Below are 24,857 nucleotides of genomic sequence, written 5' to 3'. Positions count from 1 at the left end.
ATTTCAGAGTTCAACGTACTGAATTTCTGCAAAAGAATAGGAACAATAAAGGGAAGAGGGACTTTTTTTAAAAAATATATATATATAGTGGTGCAGTTACGCCTTCGTTAATTAATTATAAATGAAAAAAGAAAAAGAGAAAAAAATAAAAGAATTGATAGTAAATCATGCTTGCATTTTATGAACGATGGACCCAAAAGGACAACAAATGATGCAAGTAAAACTCAAGAAAGGGACAACGGGTTAAAATAAAAGGAAAAGAAAACAGTTCTACAAAAAAAAAAAAAAAAAAAAAAAAAGGACTTGTGGGCCCAAAGCCCAAAATCTGATTCTGATTGAGTAAGAGCAAACCGGAAAACAACGGACGCGGGGTATCTTGATATTCTGGATCTCTGACAACAAAAGAGCATCGATCCCCACCTCCAATCCAATCAAATCTCCAAGGGCCCACACAACCAGAAAAGCAAACCCTAATCGAGTACCCTATCATTTTATATTCTGCCTTTTTTTTTCCCACTAATTTTTCCACTAATCGAGTATTTCCTTCCTTCCTTCCTTCCTTCTATAATACTCTACTACTACTGCTAGTAAAACATAGAACTAAGAGAGTCGTTGTAGTATGTCGATTCCCGGATTGACCACAAATAATCTAAAGAATCGGCAGTCGAATTAATTACTATAAACTATTCCAAGAGTAATTCCTAGATTTAAATAGATTATCACTAATTAAGTAAGCCCTTCACGTGACACAACTATCCCAATCAATTTGACCGCCCCCCCCCCCCCCCCAAATAGAGTATCATCCTAATGCTGTTTGAAAGAAACATCATTCACATAATCGTATTGTATGCCTGAAACAACAAAACTAATTGCACACTCATGCTATTTGACCAAAAAATTCCCTTAAACTAGTGTTACAAGTACACCAATTCTGAACATGCTGCTTCTTGACCCCACACCCCCCCCCCCCCCCATAAAAAAATCATCGAAATCATTAGACATACGAGACCTAATTAATAGATTTGGTAATTACAGCTTTACTACTATGAAATACCTGTTTTAAATTACTCACTATCCACAACTTCAATAGTAGCTAAAATAGAAAATACTTGTCTTAAATAAGTTTTACAGTTACATTCAATCCAACTCTAATTATGCATTTCTCCTTTTAAAATTTAGAATTTTTTTTTTTGGAACGAAGTCTTTGTTTGGGGATAAAATAATTAAAATTGAAATCTCAATAGGAAAATTATTAATTTCAAGAATTTACCTTGTAATGTGACTAAAAATTTTACTAGAGTTTATCTTGAATGGAGCATGGTTCCATGTGACTCACAAACAAAATATTGGCATCATTCCCAAACTTTAAAGAGAGAACCGCGTTTGGAGTAAGCAGATTCTACGCAATCTTTCATCCCCCCCCCCCCCCCCACCCAAAAAAAAAAAAAAAAGGGGGAATAACCACAAGATTCTAAAGAAAAAAGGTACTGTGGTGGGATTTTTTGCGTGCGGTCACGTTCACGCCACTTCCTTCCCAATCACTCCTCCCACACACCCGCCCGCCCACCGGATCCCAAAAAAAAAAAAAAAAAAAAAAAAAACGCGCTCCTTTCTTTACAGATAGCTTCTGCAGAATAAATGGCCGAGCAGTTGGTGACTGAATTACCAGTGAAAAGAGCCCGTGAAGAAGGAGGAGAACAAGTGGGCAACGGTGTTTCTTCTGTTGGAATGGCTGATGCTGTGAATAGCAATAGTCAAGAGGAGGCGGCGCAGCTTCCCGACGGCGTTTCTTCTGTTATTCCTGGATGGTTTTCTGAGATCAGCCCAATGTGGCCTGGTCTGTTTTTTATTCTTAAGCCTATTCTTTACTTTATTTTCACCTATTGCTTTTATTTTCGTAGTTCTGAATTTATTTTAGCACGTTGGTTGCGTGTTTTGAGCTGGAAAGAGTTTGATTAATTGATTTGAACCATGGGGTTTCTCTATTGTTTGTTTAAGCATGTCTGTCTTTGAGCTGTAGAGAGATTGTGTTAATTGATTATAACTAGGGTTTTTTGTTGGTTTTTTCCCTTTTCATTGATATGGGTGCGGAGAATCATAAACATGAGTCTTTGGTTTAGTTGTTGTGTAAAAATGCTTTCTTTGTTGTCCGTTTTTTTGGGTGTTTAGGTTTTCTTGTTTTTATGTATTCATTATTGTGGTAATTGTTTTTCAGATAACCTGATGTTCTATTCTGTTTAGAAGGTAGCGAGTGTAACGAGGAGTAATAATTGTCTAGTAAGCATCATAGCTGCGGTATTATTTCAGAAAAAAAATCGGGGAAAAAAGATAGCTATAGCTGTCATCACTTTGTTGAATGAAGCATCATAGTTGCGGTATTATTTCAGAAAAAAAAAAATTTTTTTGGAGCCAAAAAAGGAAAGCTATGGCTGTCATCATTGCGTTGACTGGTTCTCAAATAGCTACATTCGGACGTAGAAACGATGTATCTCTGGTAGCAACAAAATGCTTTTCATTTTTGAGTCTCAAACAGTCAAAACTTTCCTGTATTTCTGTTAGAAATTTAGCTACTATATCAAACTAGTCGTGTACCTTGGCAAGTAGTTCTATGAATTGCTCAACAGATAAATATGGTGTTAAGGGTTATCCTTGGTGTATTATCTGTTTGACTGTTAATGTTGTATTCCAATCCCAAAGAAGCATCCATTTTCACAGGAGATAAAAAAGAGAAATAGATGGTCCCAAATGTTTTAGAATCTCATTGTCTATGTGCCATGTTTTTTTGACAGTTACGAAGTACCATTTTCCTACTCATTGTTTCTATCCTTTAGTTTCTTCTTCAAATCCTTTTTCTTTTCGTATGGGCCTTTTCAAAATCCATACCTCGGTGCGAAGTTTGACAAACTTCAATATTTTGTTACATGTATTCAGTCCTCTGCTGTTTTTGGTAATAACTGAAGGTACTTTTATTTTAGTAAGTAATAGTCCTGTGTTGAGACTTAGCAGTTGAGCTGTGGTTTATTTTCTTTTTAAATAGGTCTGTGACAATTGTATGTTAAGAGCTTGGAACTCTTTAATGATTAAATGTTTTGAGTTGCAGGAGAGGCACACTCGCTAAAGGTAGAAAAGATACTATTCCAGGGAAAATCTGATTACCAGAATGTCATGGTCTTTCAGGTATTTAAAAATGTCCTAATTTCAAACAAACCTCCTCCTGGTCCCCGTTATAAGTGTGATTATCTTGAGCAAAGCTTTGTGCCTAAATTTTCTTTGGCTGTTGCTGCAGGCATCAACCTACGGGAAGGTGCTTGTTTTGGATGGAGTAATTCAACTAACCGAGAGAGATGAATGTGCATATCAAGAAATGATTGCGCATCTTCCTCTCTGCTCTATTCCAAGCCCAAAGAAGGTCAGTTTGATGAGTTTCGACCTAAGCTAGGAGTTGTACTGGAGTTTCTTGTGCCTTTCAGTTTCTATTCAATTTTGTATATGAGATCAAATCTACAGTGGCAATGGGCAATTGGCAATAAAAGGTCCACAAAAAGCTTGTGGTTGCATAAAGACCATGTATTTATGAGTTCTGGATGAAGTACATGGTTTTGTACTGGATAAGTTACTTAATGCTGTCTATCGAGGATGAAATTGGAGAAATTGTTGCCTTTACTTAAATTTCTGCAACTTAGTTGGTGGTTTAGATGTGTAACTAACAAGTATGAGAAAATATGCTCAATGATGTAAAACAGCGCATCTTTTGCATCCATTGCCTTGGGGCATCTCTGTCTATATCTTTTCATGTCCAAGTTTCTAGGCAAACTCCACATTGGCAGTGGGGAAATATTTTGATTAGTTTTATGTCCACTATTTTAATTTTTGAATCTGCATGTTAACAGGTTTTGGTTATTGGTGGAGGAGATGGGGGTGTCCTGCGTGAAGTTGCTCGTCATTCGTCTGTTGAACAGATAGACATCTGTGAGATTGATAAGATGGTAGTTGATGTGAGTCATGGTGTCTTCTTTTGTTCATTCCATTGCCTCTCTATGTCCTCTTTACTTCTCAATGTCTTTTTTTCCCCCTATTTGTTTTTTCACCATTTTGTAAAGTTTCTTTGTTTCATTCCCTTTGGTTGTTGGTTTTGCATAATTAGGTGCTAGTTATTCTTATTCAAGAATGGTGGACACATTTATCACATTAGTTGGTTATTTTTCTACTACTGGAACAAATTCACGGAACAAGATTTATTTGTGATCCCTGCTTAAACAAATTATAAACGCCTAGTTCTGATTGGATTTGGGAGCAGTGAGTATGTTCTTTTGCTATTCAGGTATCCAAACAGTTTTTCCCTGATGTTGCTGTTGGATTTGAGGATCCACGTGTAGTCCTTCATATTGGTGATGGTACATCTCGATTCCTCTTGCCTTATTCAGAAAATTCTATCTTTGTCCTCTCTTTGTTGAGTGCTTTTCTTCACCGGCTGTTGCTTATCCTTACAGGAGTTGCATTTTTGAAGGCTGTTCCTGAAGGAACTTATGATGCGATTATAGTAGATTCTTCTGATCCTATTGGTAACGTTCTGTTAAAGCCCTTTGCTTCCTTGTTCTCCTTGTGAGATAGTTTTGTGAGTTAGTTTTCTGGCATTCAGGCCCAGCACAAGAGTTGTTTGAGAAGCCGTTCTTTGAGTCAGTTGCAAAAGCTCTGCGTCCTGGTGGAGTTGTATGTACACAGGCTGAAAGTATATGGCTTCACATGCACATTATCGAAGATATTGTTGCAAACTGCAGGCAGATCTTCAAGGGATCAGTCAACTATGCATGGACTACAGTTCCTACTTACCCAAGGCATTGTTTCTTTCTTTCCGCCTTGCATGTGTACATTTCTCACTGCCAGGGCTCTGTCAATTGGGGCTGCATTTCTTTGTTACTTGGTGTGTTGTATATTGATAAAGTCCTCAAAAGAAACGGACTATCCTGTTTGATATTATTTAATCTCTAGTTTGTTTCCTGCTGTAAAGTTTTCTCTCTTAACACTGTTATTGATTTCCATTACAGTGGAGTGATTGGTTTCATGCTCTGTTCTACTGAGGGGCCACCAGTAGATTTCAAGCATCCAATCAACCCAATTGATGCAAATGATGGCCGTTCCAAAACTATGAAACCGTTGAAGTTCTACAACTCTGAGGTATCATTCTAGATTAAAGTTGCCTTTGAGCTTCTTTCTTTTTGTACGATGATGTGGCTCTCTTTGATTTCTTCTGTCTGCTTTCTACAAAAAAAAAGATCCATTCTGCAGCTTTCTGTTTGCCATCTTTTGCAAAGAAGGTCATCGATTCAAAAGCAAATTGACAAAGGATTTTTCGGCATTTAAAGTAGGAGTTGCCTCAGATCTCACAATTTGCCTTCTAGGCATCAGTTAGGCGTCGGAACAGATTTGGTTGGAATTATGTTTTCGGGGACCAAAATCTGTTAATCGAGCACATTTTGAAGAGATTTGGAGGAGTATATGCAAATTTCTACATTTACTTCCCACAGAGTTTTACTTTGTTAGCTGTTTTGTGCAAAACGTACAACAACTTATCATATTAGCAAAAAGAACTCTTTCTTCTTGAATACTGTGATTGTTTTCTCTGAGTTAGTCAGCCAGATTCCACATTGCCGTGGAAGTGTTTGCTGACCCTTAGCCCCTTTTGAACATAAACCTTGCTACCTAGTGGGTTTGGGTACTTTTGCTTCTGGTGTCAACGAGATATTCGCAGTGACCAAACTAGCTATGGCAGTAATAAGAAATTCAATTTTTGCAGCCACCTAAAAATGGTACGAAATCCTTTTTTTTTTTTGTTCTTGCTTTAAAAATTCCACTTATTATTTTGAAAAGCCAAATAGCCATTGATGTTCAACAATTTCGTTTGGGAGTTGGGGCGTCCGGACATAAAAGAATGGGAAACAAGAGAGAGGCAGTTTTCTTTTGTTTGTTAGTTTTAAGTAAAAAAGAAAAGAAAGGAAATGGAAGGATTCAGAAATCAGGAGGATGAAATGCAATGCTACATTAGCCAAAACTTTTTTGCCCAAATTGAACGGAAATAGAAGGAAACTTTGAGGAATCTTGTCAAATTTTTTCATAATGCCTATTTTATCCTTAAAAAGGTCTTGAATAAATATTTTATGACTTCTAAAATTCCACGACCAAAATCATTCCATTAATTTTCAACTCCCAAACAACATAAACAATCCTTCCCCTTCTCTCTCATAACTTAAAAGTTTTTCCTTCTTTTCTTTCCCGTCCTAAGCCTGGGTATGCTAAATCCTTCCCCCTTTCTCTCGCAACTTAAGTTTTCCCTTCTTTTTTTCTTTCCTGTCCTAAGCCTGGGTTTGCTTTCTGAATGTAGGAGATTCGAGCTGGTGCGAGACCATTAAGAAACACATCTGTTTTACATTCAACAGGCAATAATAATGTAAGGTTGGCCTTTTAAATTTGGTGGCAAAAGACGCAGGAGTAAATGCAGTTACATCCTACTACTCTTACCCCGTGACTATCCCAACCACAAAATACACGAGGCATATTAAATACCATTCCACCTCTCCGAGGCATCTTTCATTGGAAGCTGGTACTGTTCCGCCTTCCTCGTCCAATAAACCACAAAGAGAAAAACACAAATACGTACCGGATACAATAGAAAGAAGCCACTGGTGGAAAGAATTATCCTTGATAATAAATGTTTCGCACAATTCTTGAAATTGAAAACACCACTGAAACTCCGGACAATTGTTCAACCGGATAACAACCCCCACAAGCCATAGAAATGCTTTACCCACAGGCCATTGAAATGCTATAGAAATGCTATACCCACAAGCCATAGCATTTCAACAATTGTTCTTTACCCACAGGTCATTTCGAGAAATATTTGTTGAAATGCTATTAAATAGCTGGAGTAAAGAACCCAATTACCAGTAGAAAAGACCTTTTGTCTCGGCCAAAATTGCCATGTAAATACAGGAGTAGGAGGTGTTGAATGCAAAATTGCTATTCCACCTTGAATAGCAGCACCTCGTGCTCCTAGTCATGCAAATCACCATAAAAACAGGTCTGATATATTACAAGTATTTCTTAACTAAAATTGAACTTCCTAGCACAATGAGTCGGGCATATGCAGGATCATGGGACTGGAAGCGCATCGGTAAATGGCGAGTGACACAGGTAAGAAGGTGGATCTGAACAGAACCCTGGAAGACCCCCAGACAAGCAATTGTAGGAGCAAACAAGCTGGCTCATATCTTAGTATCATACCACAATAGTAGGTTAAGGACAGCACTTGATTAGCAACCAAAGCAGAGGAAAATAAGAGCAGCTAAGTGGGGCTGTTCTCACAACAGGACACTCACTGATTTTCAAGGTGGATGCATAAAGAGAGCTGATGCCACTTTAAGTGCAGATGACAACATGATGTGGTGGTACATGACTCTGCAGCTCGAGTCTTTGGAGAACACAAAGCAGCGAAGTGCTCCAACAGCTGGCAGGAAAGGATCTTACATGATGAAGCTCTAATGCATGAAAACTTGGATCGACCAAATTTAATTGCTTGCAGTTTCGGATCATGAAGTCGAACTCATTTAAGCTCAAGATACTACAGCAATTAGATGTAGAAATGCAGAGAAGCAGATCGTGGAAAACCATGGACTAAGAAGCGAGAAGAGGCGATACGATGCAGAGCGATGCAGTCTTAGCCGAAATCATACCTCAAAAAAAGAAAAGTATAAGCATCTTAGGACACAATTATCACTATAGCACTTAAAAATGGATTAATAGCAACTTTTTTCAATATAAATAAACCTCCAGCATTTTGGTAAGCCGAAGAGAGCAAGTTGACGGCAAAGTGCAGTGCAAAGCATTACTTTTTGGCATCTATATGCAGCAGAAGCAAAACCAAAATCCAAGTTCGAAGACATCCATTGACCAGTCATTAACTAAATTATAACTATTCTTGTTCTTCATCAAGCCTATCAGCCTAAAATGCAGAAAAATCACATCCCTCCTGCTGGTAGTCTGATACTCCTCTGTCATCAATCCCTGCAAAACACATTAAACTTCGATTAGATTAAAGCTGGGCTCATATTAGCAGCTCCTCAAACCAGACAGCAACTCTGGCTCAACCTTGGTCAAATTTCAGTTCAGTTCAAGCAGAGTAATATTTATCTAGCTAGGACCAAGTGGAACCACATAATGTAGATTTCAAAGCACATGACATACCCATTGGCATAGGGTGATTCACGATGACCACGACGATGGGCCGGTGATCTGCTGTAGTTACTATAGCCACGACGAGGTGACACACTGCACAAGGGGAAAAAAAAATTACTAGTGACTACATAATGATAAGAAAACAAAGAAAGATTCTATGAGCATGTCTAATAATCAATCTCACATACCTGTTACCATGAGGTGAATCCCGATGACCACGGCGATAATCAGGAGACCTGCTGGGGCTTCGCCCTCGCCTAGGAGATATGCTTCTGGGCTTTGGTGATCTTCTCCTGGGACTGTAACTCCTGCCATAAGCAGCAAGAACTCTTGTTGTACAAATCAGTAGCAACAACAAACCCCTATACGTATTTGAGTTGCCATTCCACAAACTTCATCCCAACTTTTCCATTGATAACCTTTGATTTACAACTATCACCATCCCCATGTAAATTATACATGACGCAAACAAAACAAAAAACGGAACAAAATTATAATGATCTTAAAATTCAACGCTGAGCCAAAAAAGATAATGCAGTTTTACAAATTTTATGCAAGAATGACCAATACAATATGTGATATTAAAACCCAAAAGGATGCTAATTGTTGGCTAGAAAAACCAAAACATATTACTGAATGCTGTAGACCTTTTTCCAGTAAGTCAGCACAATTGCTTTTTAGAAATCAGTTGGAAGTGAGAATTCAACGTGTGCTTAAACAAAAATACAAATGGAGCAGCTCATGAACTTTAACATTAATAAAACTTAATAAACACACCTCCTCCCATAACTTGGACTCCTGCGATACCGAGGGCTTGGACTTCGACGTCTTCCACTACCTAATCCTCGTGGGCCAATGCGCAAGCGACACTCGCGCGCAAAATGACCAGGTTCACCACATTCATAGCACTTCAGATCATCCCCACCACGACCACGACCACGACCACCACGGCCTCCACCACCTCCCTTAGAGTTGTGCGACAGCTCCACACGCCATCCATTTTTACCTGTTAAATCGAATTCTCACTAAATAACAACTTTCAAAAGATTTTAAAGAACAATAAAAGAAAGCATAACAGGTAATTTAAGGGGGGGGGGGATAGAGAGAGGAGAATCTCAAGCAATGAAAATCCTGAAATTGACAAGTAGGAAAATTAAAACAAACAAACATCCCACTTGATCTATGGTTTACAGCTGCCAATTAAAAAACACAAAAAACATAATATTAGTGCAAAATAGCATAACAATGAAACTCCAAAAAATTCAAAAATCAATTTAGAATCCCCTGTACAAAAGGAATGGAAAACAATTGTTACTGCAACATGGCATTTTTTTTGTTTACTACTGTGCCATGCTACTGAAATTTCAAGACCACAAGGAAGTGGAATGGGAAAAAAGAACCACATCAGCGTTGATTCACTAAGCTTACAGCACAATTTTCCTACAATTATGAGTAATTTTAGCATTAAAAAAATCTCCATGCTTTTCAGACAATACAAAAAGTGCCATGACCACAAAATCTCACCTAAATTCTCCACTGAAACAAGAAAACATGAAGAGCCCGGATTGTAAAACCATACTAGGCCTCGTTGAGATTCTACATTGTACATAATTATACAACTTCTACACACAAAGGAGGATCAAAATCATATTGAAGTGCATTTTTGAAAAATTGCATGGATGCTTACCATCCAGTGCCCGAATTGCATCTTCAGCATCCCGGCGATCATCAAACTCAACAAAAGCATAACCTGGTGGTCTTCGAGCAACCCATACACTGGGTTCGTTTTACAAACAAAGTACCACAAAAAGCCACCAATTAAAACCATGAAAAGCATCTAGCATTGATAAATTAGTGAAACACCAACAGGACAAAACTAGAAGAAACCCAGGGAGCCAGGGGTGGGGAAGGAATTACTGTAGAACAGCTAGGAGAGAGTCCGTCTAGCATGATAAGCACTAATCATGTGCAGACATAATCAACCAACCGAATCCATACATCTAAAATATGGCCAGCACAGGCTAACAAGTAGTTCTTGTAAATGACCAAAAATCAAGCCTTCTATTCCAATCATTAGGGGATTCTTTCCATTCTTTGCAATTTGTATATATTCTAATTCTTGCCTGTGTCTGCGCAGAAAGACTTGCATTGAGTATCCTCTCTCTTCCCCTCAACCTCCCCCCCGGGGGGGGGGGGGGGGGCCAACTCAAGGTCCCAAAATATTAATCGAACACCTCAACAGACAATAACCAACCATTTTAACACAACCGCTGAAGGCACCCATTGATATAAAGCCAAATTTCATCTGCCCCTAGACTACCGGCTATTGCAAGAATTCCATTGGCACCCAACTCCCTTTTTGTAAAGCTTGAATTAAAAAAAAAAAAGGCAAAAATAATGGACGATCTAGAAAAAAACCGTGAAATTTACCTGCGAAGGACACCATAGAAGCGGAACTCATCCTCAAGATCCCTCTCCGTCACCCGCTGGTCCAAATTCCCAACGTATACCCTCGACATTTTCTCTTCATAAAAAAAAAATCGAAGCGTTAATCAAAACACCATGGAATCTTTGCGTACAAACAATCAGATAAACGCTTCCTACGTTCCTCTTTTACGAATTCATAAACAGAGAGATAAAAAGAGAAAGACAGCTTACAGGTAGACAGAGAGTGGGAGTGCAGCTTTAGCTAGTTGATGGTGGAAAATGGAGAAAAATCTTTATAAAACCCTAGGAGAGAGAAAATGACAAGACGAAATTCTGGAAGTTGAAAAGAGAATTTATTGATTTGGTACAGCTGGGCTTCGAGCATGAAGAATGGGTGTTGGTTTTGTACTGTTAAATTTTTGGGCCATTTTAAATGGACCATCTTATAAAGTCCAGGATGGCCCAGTAATTTATTGGGCCCTGGGCTAATTGGTATGGTTACGCGGTTGTACTGTTTGAATCTGTCCCAGTGCAATTTCGAAATAATTTTATTTTCCATAAATATATAAATTATGTTTTTACGTAAATAAATTTCATATGTAAAATTTTCATTAAAGAACTTTGATCTATTAGGAATATTTTCCAAAATAAAGTCATAGTTAATTTAGTAGGTACAATACTTAGAGTGATTATGTTGGCAAATATAATTAGGTGATTAGGGTAAAAATTAGTTTTTTAAATATAAATTTAGAAGTCCATAAAATGACACAAATTGTTCACATTAGCTGCAACCTCTCCCCTTTTTACTATCATATCATAGAATAGGGGTCAAAAGGTAGGAAAAGAAATAAATAAATTGAAGGGTGATAAGATTATTTAGATCTTTGAGTTTTGATCCGAAGTAGAATCACACATATGGAATTCCACAAGGAAAAAACATTTAGTTAGGCATAAAGTACCTTTCTTATTGATGGAAGATAGTAGAGCTGCAGTGATTTGCACAATTCTGTTTGATTTGGTTTTGAGAAACGCTGCTATCAATTGAATCATGTAAAAGGCCTTTTGCAGCCTTGTTTGGAAAACAAGCTTTTTTTACCCAGTTTGTCCGTTACAAGTTTTTTAACAACTAATTATTAGTAATCTCAAAAAACTTCTCGAAATTTTTAAACTATACACTTCAAAATATCCACAAATTTACACACTTCAAAAAAATTTTCTACAATATAAGTTACAATAAAATTTTAAACAAACACCTAAAAAACTCACTTGCCAAATGGGGTAAATATTTGGACGGAATATGACATTCTGGCTTATGATTTTGTTGTTTTTCCATGCTTTGAAATATGATTAACTGGCAGACAATTGTTTCATGGATTTTTCCTTCCCTTTTTCAGAATGTCGCTTAAATCTTGTGCAACTTGATGATGTGTCTAATGATATTGCTGGGACATCTATGCTTCGAACTGGCAAAGTCATATGGTCAGCTGTGACTTAGTTGCCTCTCTCTAACTATGTGTGTTTCAGGAGCTATTGCACCTTGATCAACCAATTCTTGAAACTTTTAAAAGTTGACTATCAATCATGGAAATTCAAGATTGGACTGCATAGCTAGTTGGCAAAGTTCTACTGCCTTGGAAACTATTTGGACTGCAGTTTATTTATCAACATTTATTTATTAATATAATTAACATAATTTTAAATTACCTTTTTATCTTACCTGCGACATATAAAAAAAAATGTCACGATATATATATATATATTTTTTAAAAATTACTCAGCTAAGAATGACTGTACACTCAAACGTAATTTTCTCGCTGTGGCCATGCCCAGTATGTGGATTTCATGTGTCAAGATGAAGTAAAAGATAGAAGAATGTCTGACAAAAAGAAAAAAAAAATCAGAAAATCGTAATTGCCTGCCATCTTTGACCTCGATCCACCATCAAGTCATCAACACTAAAATTTCCTGGCTTTTTCGAGGTCATTTCTCTTCTTTCTTGTTTCCTGGGCATTTCCCTCCTGATAATCTTTCATTTTTGGTTGCTTTCCTTGGTTTTCTTGGTTTCACACTCACCTCAGCTCGATTAGCCTCTGTCCTCCATTCACTGTGGTCATTCATTTACTAGTCGATCTTTTCTCAATAGCGTAGAAAATTTTCATGCAAGAAATTTCTTGAAAGCTTCCCATGTCAGGTCATCCATCCCTTCTGCGATCTACTTTGACAATAAATAGGTGGTGCAAAAGCTACTTATTCAGAAAAGGCAGATGGATCCTCAATTATACAAAGCAGCCCAATCGGGTGATTCAGATGTTATCAGACGGTGTGCAGATCAACTTGATTCTCAGCTTACTCCGAACCAAAATACAGTCCTTCACATATTAGCACAATTCTGTGACTCTTCATATGCTGTTGAGCAGATTCTTGGAATAAACCACTCCTTGCTGTGCAAACAAAATGCAAAAGGCAATACTGCCCTGCATGTAGCTGCTAGAAACCGGTACTCTGGTGTCGTGCGCGCTCTTATTGATTGCGCAAAAAATGGTGAAAAGCCTGATAAACATAGCTCTGAAGGGTGGATAAAGATGCTTAGACTGCCTAATGACAATAGAGACACAGCCCTGCATTTGGCTGTAAGGACAAACTGCTATGACATTGTGGAACTCTTGGTAAAAGAAGATGATGAGCTTCCACAGCCCCGGAACAAGGCAGGGGAGAGCCCTCTTTATCTTGCTGTTGAGAGGGGATATCACGATATTGTGGATCTGATTTTAGGAACTTGTAAGTCACCATCTTATCATGGTCCTCATTTTACAACGGCTTTGCATCGTGCAGCAATGGGGAACTCCTTAGGTAATGCTTAGCTTAGAATAAATTGAAGAGCATATTATGTCTTAAACTCTCTCTAGTCTCTGTTCAGTAATCATCTTAGTTAAAACAAACAAAAATGGTGGTTTTATGAGTTAAATTTTTTTTAGTCCAACTGATAGTTGTATGGATAGATGCGTAGGAATCCCTTGACAATTTTGAAATTCTTGATTGTTCTTCTCTTAGTCAACATGGAGTTGTTATAGAAGTGAATCTTGAATCAGTGAGAAAATATTTTCAATCTGATGATTGCACAGAATGCGTGAAATTGCTATCAGGCAAGTTGCCAAATCTCACGAAGGAGGCAGATCGTGATGGACAGACTGCATTACATATTGCTGCAAAACTTGGTCACGAGGAAGTTATAAAATTACTACTCTCAGCAGATAAGTCTGTGGCCTATATCAGGTCTTACACGGTTAAATCCATGACTAAATCCAAAACGTCCAAGACTGCCCTACATGTAGCAGTGAAGTATGGGCATTTAAATGTGGTAAAAGAAATTTTATCGCACTGCCCGGATTGTTGGGAGACGTGCAATGGCGATAACCAGAACATTCTTCATCTTGCTGTGGCAAAAGAACAGAAACAATTGTTGGACTTCATCTTAGACAACGTTTGGGCTTCTGAACTCATCAATCAATGAGGGGGACCTTGATGGAAATACTCCTCTCCATCTTTATGCTGCTACTAAAAATTTGGATGGCTGTAATCTCATAAGTCACATCCATGCAGATAAGAATGCCTTCAATTTTGCTAATTTCACTCCGCTAGATGTAACAGTCACTTTTGCGGCTGGTTTTACTGTTCCAAGAGGCTATGAAAATAGTGACGGTCCCAATAAAGGCATGGCAGTTCTAAGACACAAACCATCTTTTATTGTCTTTGTAATTGTTGATATGATTGCCTTGGGATACTCCTCAGCAGCAGTCTTTTTACGATTTAAGTTTTCACCGTCGGAAGGTGAATACTTCTTATGGCACAGTTTTCCTACTACACATGAGAACATTAGAGTCGCCCTGATGGCAATGGTGACTGCATTTGTTTCTGGCCTGTTCGCCGTGCTTTCATCGCCGATAATCAAATGACTTGTACTGTTAATTTTTTCATGTAGTTAAATGAGGCGAACGTTGTTCATGGGAATACTTGCTCTTAGATTTCAAGTTAAGAAATTCTATTGCTTTCGGAGGACTCGTCATGAATTACTGACCAAGCACAGATAAAATATTTGGAGAAATTATTATATTTGCCATTGATTTGACTAGGACGGGAGGAGAAAATGTCCAACCATAATTGATGCATGGCTGCGTATTAAAGTGATTTTGATGAAAATGGACCTAAAACAATGTCGAATTTTTTTAACAAAATTTTATCTCACCTACGTCACGTTATAAAACAAGTTATATAATAATTTTTGCTAAAACAATTTGGAAATAGATATTAAATATACATTATCAAATTACTGATTATTGGTCGAAATTCTAAAACTTTTATAATATAATGGTATATATATTAGTTATATATATATATATATATTTGGTAGAAATATTAGTTGTACATGTTAAATACTAATTCATAATGGGTAATTAGATAACTACTAACTACTAACTAATAGTATAGTGAAGTATTACTAGCTAAATTGATTGCATTTTGTTGGAAAAAAAAATACATGGAACATTATTTTGGTGTAACAATTCTTTTAGAGAAGGTTCAAATAATTTAACTTATTATTGCTATTTTGAATTTTGACATTACCGAATTTTCAGTTTTTCGGCCAAAATCCAAGTACCAATATCTAATTTATCAACTAAAGTTGGGACGACAATTGAATATTTATCTTGAAAAATCGATTTCCAAATTCCCAAATTCTTTTTACCAAATTGAATATCTGGTAAATAGTATGTATAAGATAAAAGGAGAAAAGGGAAAAAAATTCTTCTAATTACCACTCCTTTTTCTGGCTCATTAGTCACTATTTATTATTCCCAAATTTTCACCAATAAATAATAGAGACTGGTAAGTAGAATTGGTGGAATACACTACTGCGAATTCTGTCCCAGTTTGTCATTTAGTGCGGCTGACTGGGTGAGCTATTAGCATATGCTAACGTCCGTCGGATCCAAGAATGGCGAACATATTCTGTTATTCATTGGTCATCAAAGCCATTCTGGGTATAATACCACCAAAAAGTTACCCCATACAGAGCCCAGATTGCCGCCACGGTGGCACCAATCAAAGTTTGGATCTTTCATCCTTCCTGCTGCAACATTCAGGGCAAAAGGGTTCGTGTAAGGCCTTGATTCTGACTAGATTAACTACACCAACCAATTAAGAGAGCCTTTATCTGAACAGCTGGGTAACCTGGCAAGTGAGCTTTGCAGATTATGTCGGAAAATGACTGAAAGGTGATATTTTGAGCCATTTTTCATAGTTAGAAGTCATTGTCTGCTGGTTGGAATTGCAGAGCAGCTTGAGAAGGAGCCATGAAAGAAGAGATTGAAGAGAGTAGTAGCGTGAGGTTGTTGCGTAGTACTAGTAGCAGTGGAGGTGGGGAGTCAAGGTGGGTGGATGGCAGTGAAGTGGACTCCAAGTCACCACCTTGGTCCTTGGGTGGGGATCAGGATATTAGAGAAGGGTATGGATCTATTAGAAGAAGGCTTGTCAAGAAGCCCAAGAGAGTTGATTCTTTTGATGTTGAAGCTATGGAGATTGCTGGAGCTCATGGCAATCATAAAAAGGTCACCATAATTTTAAGTTCTCTAGATTTCTCTCTATGTGCTGACAATTAATTTTGAGTAGTTGCATTTCATTAGTAAAATGGAATCATCAGCGTACTTGGACACTGGAGCATCCGAACATTAAACTCAAATTAAGCATGTTAGGAAAAGATACTCGAGTCTATTCTAATGTATAAAGTTTTGGGTGGGGATTGGTATTCTTTTGTGATGTGAAATGAAATGAAGGTTTTGTACTGCTTGCAATATAATTTGACAAGGCCACAATCAGCAGAATCTATGTCTGTTATGAGTCGCTGTTTCAGGCTTAAAATTTCTGTGACTGGTCTTGGCTTAAATCTACCTACTGGGGCAATTACAAGTCCCAAACTGATATTGTGATCAATCATCGTTCAAATACTACTTTCCCCATGGCAAATCACATGCAGGGGAAGTCTCTTAAATTGCGGATTAACTTTTAGGCCTCGAGTTGTATTGAGCATTCAGCTGATACACTTGAAAAGTGAGGAAAGTCATTCCTACTTCCAAAGTTAAGATTTTGTCAAAAGGACTGCATCACTTCTGGGAGGGGAGGACAAAATGAAATGACTATCAAACTTGGAATTAATGTTTCACTTGTTTTCCAACTGATGTAATGCAATTTGATCTTTTTGCTAAGAACTTTGCGATATATGAGCATGCTTGAATTGGTTTGGTTAAGGATCTATATGGTGTTAAATTAAACAGGTTTCTGTGACAGTTAGTGAGGTAAGATGCATTATTGGCATTGGGTACAGAAGCCCGCTGACATTTCAAGTGATCATCTCTGGGCATTTAGAATTTCTCCATGACAGTAGATATCAGATTAAGCAACATGAAGTGGCTGTCTTGCCAAGTGTCCTATGTTTGGGTAAACTTTGAAGCATTGATTTTATAATTAAATGCCAAAAAAGGAATAGGAATATCGTGGCCAAAAGCTCAAATCATCCTACATGTAACCACATCAAGCTTTTATCTCTTGCATGCCAATCTCCAATCTCTAATTCAAGGTAGTAGGATGTGTTTCTTCCAACCTTCATCAGATTAGGAGCCATAATCTGTGGACTTGGGGTAAAACACTTTTGCAACACTTGTTCCAACTCCTATCTCAGTGACTTTCTGGGGTGGCTGTACACCTCTATAGCCTGAATTGTACATATTAATCAAAATTTAGACACGAAGCCCAATATCAACGACAATAGTTTATTGTCTTTTGAGTTGGTGGCTTAGCTTTGAATATTCAACTGATTAAATTAATCCAGAAAATTGACTTATAAGTTTGGAGGCTATTGTAGGACTTGTACTGCAATTTTATTTCCAGCAGACATTGGAGGGAACTTCTACAAAAACATCCTGAAAGGACAACATTCTCCTTGCTGCCTTGTTACATATTTTACTTAGACGAAACTACTTTATTTACTTGGCTGTTCAAACTTTTCAGTTCTTATTGTTCGGTTTAAGTTATTGGTTGAAATCCAGTAAGAACTCTAGAAAGGGGCAATTTGTTCAATTACTAGCTAAAGGATGCAAATGTAAACATAAGTTCTTCTAGTATTATCTTTTGTTGACCATTTCTTATTAGGGTTAATGACCTAAGTAGATACTCTATCCTTTGCCAAATAATCTTTTGCTTTAACAATTCAGGATGCTTCTCTTTGGCAAACTCTTGCCTTGGCATTTCAAACTCTTGGTGTGGTGTATGGTGACATGGGCACGAGCCCTTTATATGTCTTCTCTGATGTGTTCAGCAAGGTGACCATCACGTCAGAAGTTGATGTCTTAGGGGCTCTATCACTAGTGATGTACACCATTGCTCTCATTCCATTAATGAAGTATGTCTTTATAGTGCTGAAGGCCAATGACAACGGCGAAGGTATGTATTTTTTGCATAAAAACGTTTCATTGTTGTATAACCTGCTGATCTTTTCAGCCCTGGCTTTTCATTGTGATTTTTGATTTACTGGCAGGAGGAACATTTGCATTATATTCATTGATCTGTAGATATGCAAAAGTTAATCTTCTTCCCAATCGTCAGCAGGCTGATGAGTACATCTCTAGTTTTAAGCTCAAACTGCCCACTCCGGAACTTGAAAGGGCTTTGAATATAAAAGATGCTCTGGAACACAAGTCCTGGCTGAAAACCATCCTATTGCTGTTGGTTCTGACAGGAACATCCATGGTAATAGGAGATGGCATTTTGACTCCTGCAATATCAGGTACTGAGTCATAACCCCAACTTTCCCTCAAGTAAGCTTAGCTTGTGGGCAAAATATTATCCTTCTCGGATAAATTAGTCAAATAAATCACACTTCAGTGTTGCACAATAATTGAACATCCATGTTGATCAATTCCAACTGCCTAACTATTAGCATGACACATGCGCTTTTCTGGAACCATCTCTCACTTACATTGTCAAGTACCCTGGTCTTTCTTGGTTCAATAGTTCTCTTACTTCTGTAAGAATAAACGGGGAAGAAGGATCCAAGATCAGAAAGCTATTCTTTGGAGTGAGGAATTTAGTTCATAGGTTAGATGATTATGATACTCCTTGAAATAGAAGTGATGTAAGGATAAGTTCACTTGATATATTTAAGATGCATTTAAAGTTTGGTACTGAGGTAAGTTCCTGAGGTCAGTCATGAACATTAATTTTTCTTGAATATCGAGAAAAAATAATGCATTAATGATGATGCACCAAGCAAAAGTTAGTTGACTTAGATCAAAATACAATGGTTCTGTTAAAGAAATGAAAAAAAAAATTATTTGGTGATTTGGCCATAGGACAAGTCTGACAACTATGTTCGATGTATTAGGATGCTTAGAATGATGTTTTGCTTTTTTGACACCTTACTAATAAACTTAATTTTGTGATAACATGTAACGCTGCTAGCCCTTCTGTTTGTTTCCTAAAAATACTTTTTTCTGCAGTCATGTCTGCTGTGAGTGGTCTGCAAGGTGAAATCAAGGGATTTGGCACAGGTAAATGAGCTTCTTAATTTGATAACTGACTAATATTCTTTCACTTTTTATGTCTGCAACAGCATACGTATAGTGATCATCATCTCTATATGTAGGCTTGTAGCACAAGATAATGAAATGAGCCAACCAAGCTTAATAGATTGAAACCATCCATATAATCGTGTTTTGCCCAAACAGATAACCTATTTTAGGATTAAAAAATTTTAGTTACTTTAGGCTTCTTTTAGCAAGTAATATGGCAAATTGGGGGTAATTAGTGCCCAAGGTTTGAAGCGTGGATGCAGCTGCTCAGTACATAGCGGGCTGCACATGTGAATCCTTCTGACCCTCTTGAGATTTTGTGATTCTGTTTGCAGGAGCTCTTGTTATCACTTCAATTGTTATCCTCATCGCATTATTCAGCATACAGCGTTTTGGGACAAGTAAAGTTGGCGTAACATTTGCTCCTGCCCTTTCTTTATGGTTCTTTAGTTTGGGATCTATTGGACTCTACAACCTGATCACGTATGACATTACTGTTGTAAGGGCATTTAATCCAGCTTACATCTATCTTTTCTTCAGAAAGAATTCGAGTAGGGCCTGGTCTGCCCTTGGTGGTTGTGTTTTATGCATTACAGGTAAATCGAGTCTGAATGCTCTTGTGCAATTCGTTTTTAAGTGACCTATGAGTTTGCTTGGTTTGTAATGTAAGAAAACCTTCCTTCCATGGTTGTATCATTGTCGAAGAAGACTCTGGAAGTAGATGCACCATTGTTGATGAACACAAGGTTTTAAGATTATTCCTATGGCCAAAGGAAGAAGAAAAGTAAAATACTGCAGTTAGTAATTTAAAAGTTTGTATTATTATGTGAGTTTGGGGAGAGCATCACTGTGTAGAGCTGATTAGAGGATTCCTGCAACTAATTGAAATAAAGGATTGTCTGGTAATCATCCTCTCTTCATTGAGGTACTTTGTTTGACTTACGGTATATGACTTGCCTACTCAAAAGGCTGATGATGCAAGGACAGAAAGATTTGGATGAGTCACGAGATTAGATGCATCCTCTCCTTTCCTTCTTTTCCCTTTGTGTCTCTCTCGCCTTCTCCTTGGTTGCTTCGCGGTATTTGTCTAGTATCTCTTCCTTCATCCTCCTATTTGAATTCTAAAAGCTAATGAGGTGCAATTAACTATAAATGGAGATTCTCAAGTACTCTTTCTATCCATTACTTGCATGCTTTCATGTTCTTCCTCCCTTTTCTTGACTAAGTGGGTGGTTTTTCTTTTTTATGTGCAATAGACCAAACCTTGTGTATTTTACTAATCCAGCTGAATTAGTAATTTCTGATGTGACTGGTTAAATGAATATTCAAGTAATGTATCCACTCGATCTCCTTTCAAGTTAGCATGTGCACATGTATTCTCTCCATTTTCTCTGTCTATAAGAGTGCTATATCCTATATGCTTCACTACAAAACCACAATCACTCTTTTATAGGAATGTATTGTAGAAGAAGTCATTACTATGATATTGATTTCAAAATCAGTAATTTAAGGAAGATAACGCCCATAGCATGGTTAATCACATGAAGCAGCTGGCTGAACGATCAACGTTCCTTCTTTTGATGGTTATATCATGTATGACTGCCATTCCTATTTCAAGATCATCTTCCTCCTGCTATATTGAGGTTAAGTTTTGCTCAGTAATAGCACATAATAGGATGTTTAAGAAAGCCCAAACATGTTATCATGATTCTTGTTTTTCTTTCAATTTTTGTTTTAACTGCTGAGGGAATGTTTGTGTTTGTCTACTTCTTTGGTTTCAAAGTACAGCACTGACTTGGCCGAAATTGATTCCTAATTGCATACTGTACTCAATGATTGCAGGAGCAGAAGCTATGTTTGCAGATTTAGGGCATTTCTCTGTGCAGTCGATACAGGTTTCTGTAATCACAACCCCAACTCAATCATCCTTTGACTGCTTATAAAGCTTTTCTTTGGATGCATTTATATAGATTATTTTTGTTATGTAACTGACTTTTCCAGATTGCTTTCACGGGTGTGGTATTTCCCTGCCTTCTTCTAGCATATATGGGACAAGCGGCCTACCTTAGCAGACACCCTGATTCAGCTAATAGGATATTTTATAATTCTGTCCCAGGTAATGCTTGCTGAGATGTATATACCCAGTGTCATCCAAAGTGCTTTCTTCATTTTCAAATAGTTAAATACCCATTTTTGTTTCATGTACCCATCCTTTGAACATTTCCATTTTTGTGAACAAGCAGAGAGTCTTTTCTGGCCAGTTTTTGTGTTAGCCACAATTGCTGCTATCATTGCCAGTCAGGCCATGATATCTGCTTCATTTTCATGCATCAAGCAATCCATGGCTCTTGGATGCTTTCCCAGGTTGAAGATAGTTCACACCTCAAGGAAACTGATGGGCCAAATTTATATCCCTGTAATCAATTGGTTTCTGATGATTATGTGTATACTTGTGGTTGCTGCTTTTAGGAGCACTACAGATATAGCTAATGCATATGGTAAGATTTCTTCTTTTAAGCTTTCAGATTGGTTCTTCATACTCAATTATCTCATCTCCTCAAAGTTGGTTTTATGGACTGAAGTGACATAAATTCCCTAAAAGCCCATATAAAATTATTACTAAAGCATTTTTGTAAATTTAAATCAGAAAATCTTGTTTACAAACATCCGAATTTGAAAATTTGCTTTCTTTCCGAACCACAGCATCATGTGGAAGCATCCATTTTCTGCAAGTGATCTAAAAGTGCACATTGACTTTTTATTTTGATGTGAAGACTGCCAGCTGGTTTCTTCTCTGAATTGTCAACTTATCCCCTTTCTGGAGCCTGAGTGGTTATCTATCAGCAGATGACTGAGTTTTTCATTGTTCTTACTGCTTCTATAGTTTTGCGCAAAATCTTTCATACTTCAGTGCAGACTAAAACCCTGTTACATAGACCTGACGTTTGAGTTTGCCTTTTCTATTTCAGCATGGCCTTTAACCATTAAATTTCAGCTAACTTCTAGTTTTTCCACTTTACGGTTGCGATCAGTGTTGCCAATGTGCATACACGTTTGTATATACATGTAGTTTGCAAGTCTTATAAAATTAAATTGTCAATTATTCTTTGCAGGCATTGCTGAAGTTGGTGTTATGATTGTCAGCACTAGCTTGGTGACACTCGTGATGCTTCTGATTTGGCAAACTAACTTGTTCCTGGCCCTATGTTTTCCACTTGTATTTGGAACTGTGGAGCTCATTTACTTGTCTGCTGTTCTATCCAAGATCATGGAGGGGGGTTGGCTTCCACTTGTCTTTGCCACTTTCTTTCTTTGTATAATGTACACCTGGAACTACGGAAGCGTACTGAAGTATCAGAGTGAGGTTCGAGAGAAGATCTCAATGGACTTCATGCTTGAGCTTGGGTCTACCTTAGGAACTGTAAGAGTGCCAGGTGTTGGATTACTTTATAATGAACTCGTTCAAGGCATTCCCTCTGTTTTTGGGCGGTTCTTACTGGAACTTCCAGCTATCCACTCCACAATTGTGTTCATCTGCATTAAATATGTCCCCGTGCCAGTTGTACCTCAGGATGAAAGATTTCTGTTTCGAAGGGTTTGTCCAAAAGATTATCATATGTTCCGATGTGTTGCCCGATATGGGTATAAAGATGTGAGGAAAGATGATCACAATGCATTTGAGCAGCTTCTTGTGGAGAGCCTTGAGAAATTTTTGAGAAAGGAAGCTCAGGAGTTTGCACTGGAGAGCAGTCTGCAAGAACCCGAGTTTGATAGAATTTCCATGATGTCAAGGGAATCTGGACCACAGGATGGCGATGGCATTGGGGAGCTCAGGATCCCATTGATGCATGACCAGAGGCTGGAAGAAGAAGAAACTTTGTCGTCACAAGAGTCTGTTCCTGCACTGCCAGCCAGTGTCATGTCAGTAGATGAAGATCCTAGTCTAGAGTATGAGCTGTCGGACCTTAAGGAAGCCACTGATTCAGGATTTACATACTTGATTGGGCACGGTGATGTGAGAGCAAAGAAAAGCTCTTGGTTCATCAAGAAACTTGTCATAAACTACTTCTATGGGTTCCTGAGGAGGAACTGCAGAGGAGGTGCTGCAACTATGAGAGTTCCTCACACGAACATAGTGCAAGTAGGGATGACATATATGGTCTGATGGTGATACTCTACCGAAGCTTAATTTGATTTCAATTTGGCACGCTTTTCTGGAATCTTTGTGCCTATTCTTTTTTTTAGAGGCACGAGAGATTGTCTGGAAAGTGTAGTATTGTTTGAAAGTTGAGCAAGGCCAATGAAGAGATACTGCTTACTATTATTTGCTATATTGATACGGCCAATGTCTCTGTTGGGTCCAAACTGTATAAATGCATGTTCCCTCGCACTAATGTTGGCTTCTGCAAGGTATGAGTGCAAGATTACGTGTATCAAGTTTGCAAAGCATGATTGTCGTAACTCACCCCAAGAGACATCCTTGCTTTCCTGTACTTTTGGGCTGGATGGTAGCCTCTTTTCCAAATTCTTTGGTTGTGGCTGTGTTGCATTTTGATTGATGATCTTAAACTTAAGAAGCACGCTGGGGCATGTCGTCAAAACTTCCGTCTTTCTTATGTTGTAGTCAGGAAAACTGCTGATTTATATACGCCTCATGCTTCTGCATATAACTGCTGATTAGGTTCATAGATTTCTTTTGGCTTCTCTTTCGTGAATTACTTCCCATTCGAGTGGTGCTTCAAAGATGCGAACACAAGGGATCGTGCATGCATCATGCATCCTTCAAAATCGTGAAGAGACCAAAATCTTAGATGGCAGCAGCACTGACATTCTCTAGCTGCTGCATTCGTAAGACCCCTTTTTTTCTTTTTTTTGTGGGTATGGGGGTGGGGTGGGGCTGGAGCGGTTTTCGTATTCGACTGAATTTGTAACCCAAGTTGCTGAAGGAAGGAGTGACTTAGCTCCATTAATGGTATGGGCTTTGCCAGACAGGGTGACTTCTTGAAGCGTCATAATCCCGAATCAGTTTGTCCTCTTATTATTGTGGCCATTGGGAAATAGCATCTATTCGTCGGCAGCCCACCATCATGAATTTTCTGAGAGAAGAGGGCCTATCATCAGCAGATAAAGAGACAAGCAACGGGTCGTTGTCACAAGATTGGACCACCGTCTAAAGGGTGGATCGGAGTGAAGGTAGTCCACCACGTGTGATGAGCCTTTTGCTGGCATTGTTCATCGACTTCCTTTGGCGTCCGCGCAAGTAAAGAATGAACAAGAACATTCCTGAGGCTCGTCACGCAGCACCACCACTTCCCCATAAAATTTAGGTTGCTGTGATCTAATGCCATGCAGGCACGCAAATTTTAGGTAACAGCCAAGAATTTTTTTTTTTTGTCTGCATTCATTCGAGTCGGCTGGCATTTGGACTTGTTCTCATTGTTTTTTCAGAAAAGCCGCCTATTGTTTTGGACGTGCCTTCCATTCATTTCGGGTTCTCCTCTTTCCTTTTTTTTTTTTTAAACTAAATCACAAGTTAATTGATATTTAGCTGAAATACTTGCTTTGTCTTGGTCATCTTTACAT

General features: G+C 38.0%; 3 protein-coding genes and 1 pseudogene across 5 annotated transcripts; 3 read left to right on the top strand and 1 right to left on the bottom strand.

Moving 5' to 3' along the window:
• Positions 1–1,489: 1,489 nt before the first annotated feature.
• LOC113717018 (spermidine synthase-like) lies at positions 1,490–5,603 on the top strand. Its single transcript, XM_027241646.2, has 9 exons — positions 1,490–1,837; positions 3,101–3,177; positions 3,287–3,409; positions 3,891–3,995; positions 4,322–4,394; positions 4,491–4,562; positions 4,640–4,835; positions 5,046–5,175; positions 5,274–5,603. Exons 1-9 carry the CDS (start codon positions 1,639–1,641, stop codon positions 5,337–5,339), a joined length of 1,041 nt encoding a protein of 346 aa, XP_027097447.1. The 5' UTR covers positions 1,490–1,638; the 3' UTR covers positions 5,340–5,603.
• A 2,183-nt stretch (positions 5,604–7,786) lies between these two features.
• On the bottom strand, positions 7,787–11,023 carry LOC113717151 (serine/arginine-rich splicing factor RSZ21-like). The gene is made up of 7 exons (XM_027241819.2): positions 10,888–11,023; positions 10,660–10,753; positions 9,917–10,005; positions 9,007–9,235; positions 8,418–8,537; positions 8,239–8,322; positions 7,787–8,058 (listed from the first exon to the last, which is right to left on the bottom strand). Exons 2-7 carry the CDS (start codon positions 10,746–10,748, stop codon positions 8,052–8,054), a joined length of 618 nt encoding a protein of 205 aa, XP_027097620.1. The 5' UTR covers positions 10,749–10,753; positions 10,888–11,023; the 3' UTR covers positions 7,787–8,051.
• Positions 11,024–12,602: 1,579 nt separating this feature from the next.
• Positions 12,603–14,658, top strand: LOC113716603 (protein ACCELERATED CELL DEATH 6-like; annotated as a pseudogene).
• An 897-nt stretch (positions 14,659–15,555) lies between these two features.
• LOC113716732 (putative potassium transporter 12) lies at positions 15,556–23,668 on the top strand. Of its 3 annotated transcripts, none has more exons than XM_027241144.2 (9): positions 15,556–16,259; positions 17,919–18,147; positions 18,242–18,490; positions 19,203–19,253; positions 19,610–19,757; positions 21,117–21,169; positions 21,316–21,390; positions 21,518–21,772; positions 22,388–23,668. In XM_027241144.2, the coding sequence occupies exons 1-9, from the start codon at positions 16,005–16,007 to the stop codon at positions 23,437–23,439; spliced, it is 2,367 nt and encodes a 788-aa protein (XP_027096945.2). In that variant the 5' UTR covers positions 15,556–16,004; the 3' UTR covers positions 23,440–23,668. The 3 variants fall into 3 exon arrangements, with proteins under 3 accessions (XP_027096945.2, XP_027096944.2, XP_027096946.1); XM_027241143.2 differs by having other exon boundaries at positions 19,610–19,870; positions 21,276–21,390; XM_027241145.2 differs by lacking the exon at positions 15,556–16,259 and having other exon boundaries at positions 17,981–18,147; positions 18,313–18,490; positions 19,610–19,870; positions 21,276–21,390.
• The last annotated feature ends 1,189 nt before the right edge of the window (positions 23,669–24,857 follow it).

Source organism: Coffea arabica, chromosome 11c, assembly GCF_036785885.1.
Source record: "Coffea arabica cultivar ET-39 chromosome 11c, Coffea Arabica ET-39 HiFi, whole genome shotgun sequence".
In the NCBI taxonomy this organism is placed as follows: domain Eukaryota; kingdom Viridiplantae; phylum Streptophyta; class Magnoliopsida; order Gentianales; family Rubiaceae; genus Coffea; species Coffea arabica.
The sequence above is the reverse complement of the archived record's forward strand: the minus strand, read 5'-3'. Positions and strand labels throughout refer to the sequence as shown.

Coding starts and splice junctions, on each gene's coding strand:
- LOC113717018 (XM_027241646.2), top strand. CDS start 1,639: ATGGCCGAGCAGTTGGTGACTGAATTACCAGTGAAAAGAGCCCGTGAA. Junction 3,410..3,890: donor CTATTCCAAGCCCAAAGAAG/GTCAGTTTGATG, acceptor GCATGTTAACAG/GTTTTGGTTATTGGTGGAGG. Junction 3,996..4,321: donor TTGATAAGATGGTAGTTGAT/GTGAGTCATGGT, acceptor TTTGCTATTCAG/GTATCCAAACAGTTTTTCCC.
- LOC113717151 (XM_027241819.2), bottom strand. CDS start 10,748: ATGTCGAGGGTATACGTTGGGAATTTGGACCAGCGGGTGACGGAGAGG. Junction 9,236..9,916: donor TGCAATTCGGGCACTGGATG/GTAAGCATCCAT, acceptor TCGATTTAACAG/GTAAAAATGGATGGCGTGTG. Junction 8,538..9,006: donor AGTCCAAGTTATGGGAGGAG/GTGTGTTTATTA, acceptor TGCTTATGGCAG/GAGTTACAGTCCCAGGAGAA.
- LOC113716732 (XM_027241143.2), top strand. CDS start 16,005: ATGAAAGAAGAGATTGAAGAGAGTAGTAGCGTGAGGTTGTTGCGTAGT. Junction 21,170..21,275: donor TCTCTGTGCAGTCGATACAG/GTTTCTGTAATC, acceptor TGACTTTTCCAG/ATTGCTTTCACGGGTGTGGT. Junction 21,391..21,517: donor ATTTTATAATTCTGTCCCAG/GTAATGCTTGCT, acceptor GTGAACAAGCAG/AGAGTCTTTTCTGGCCAGTT.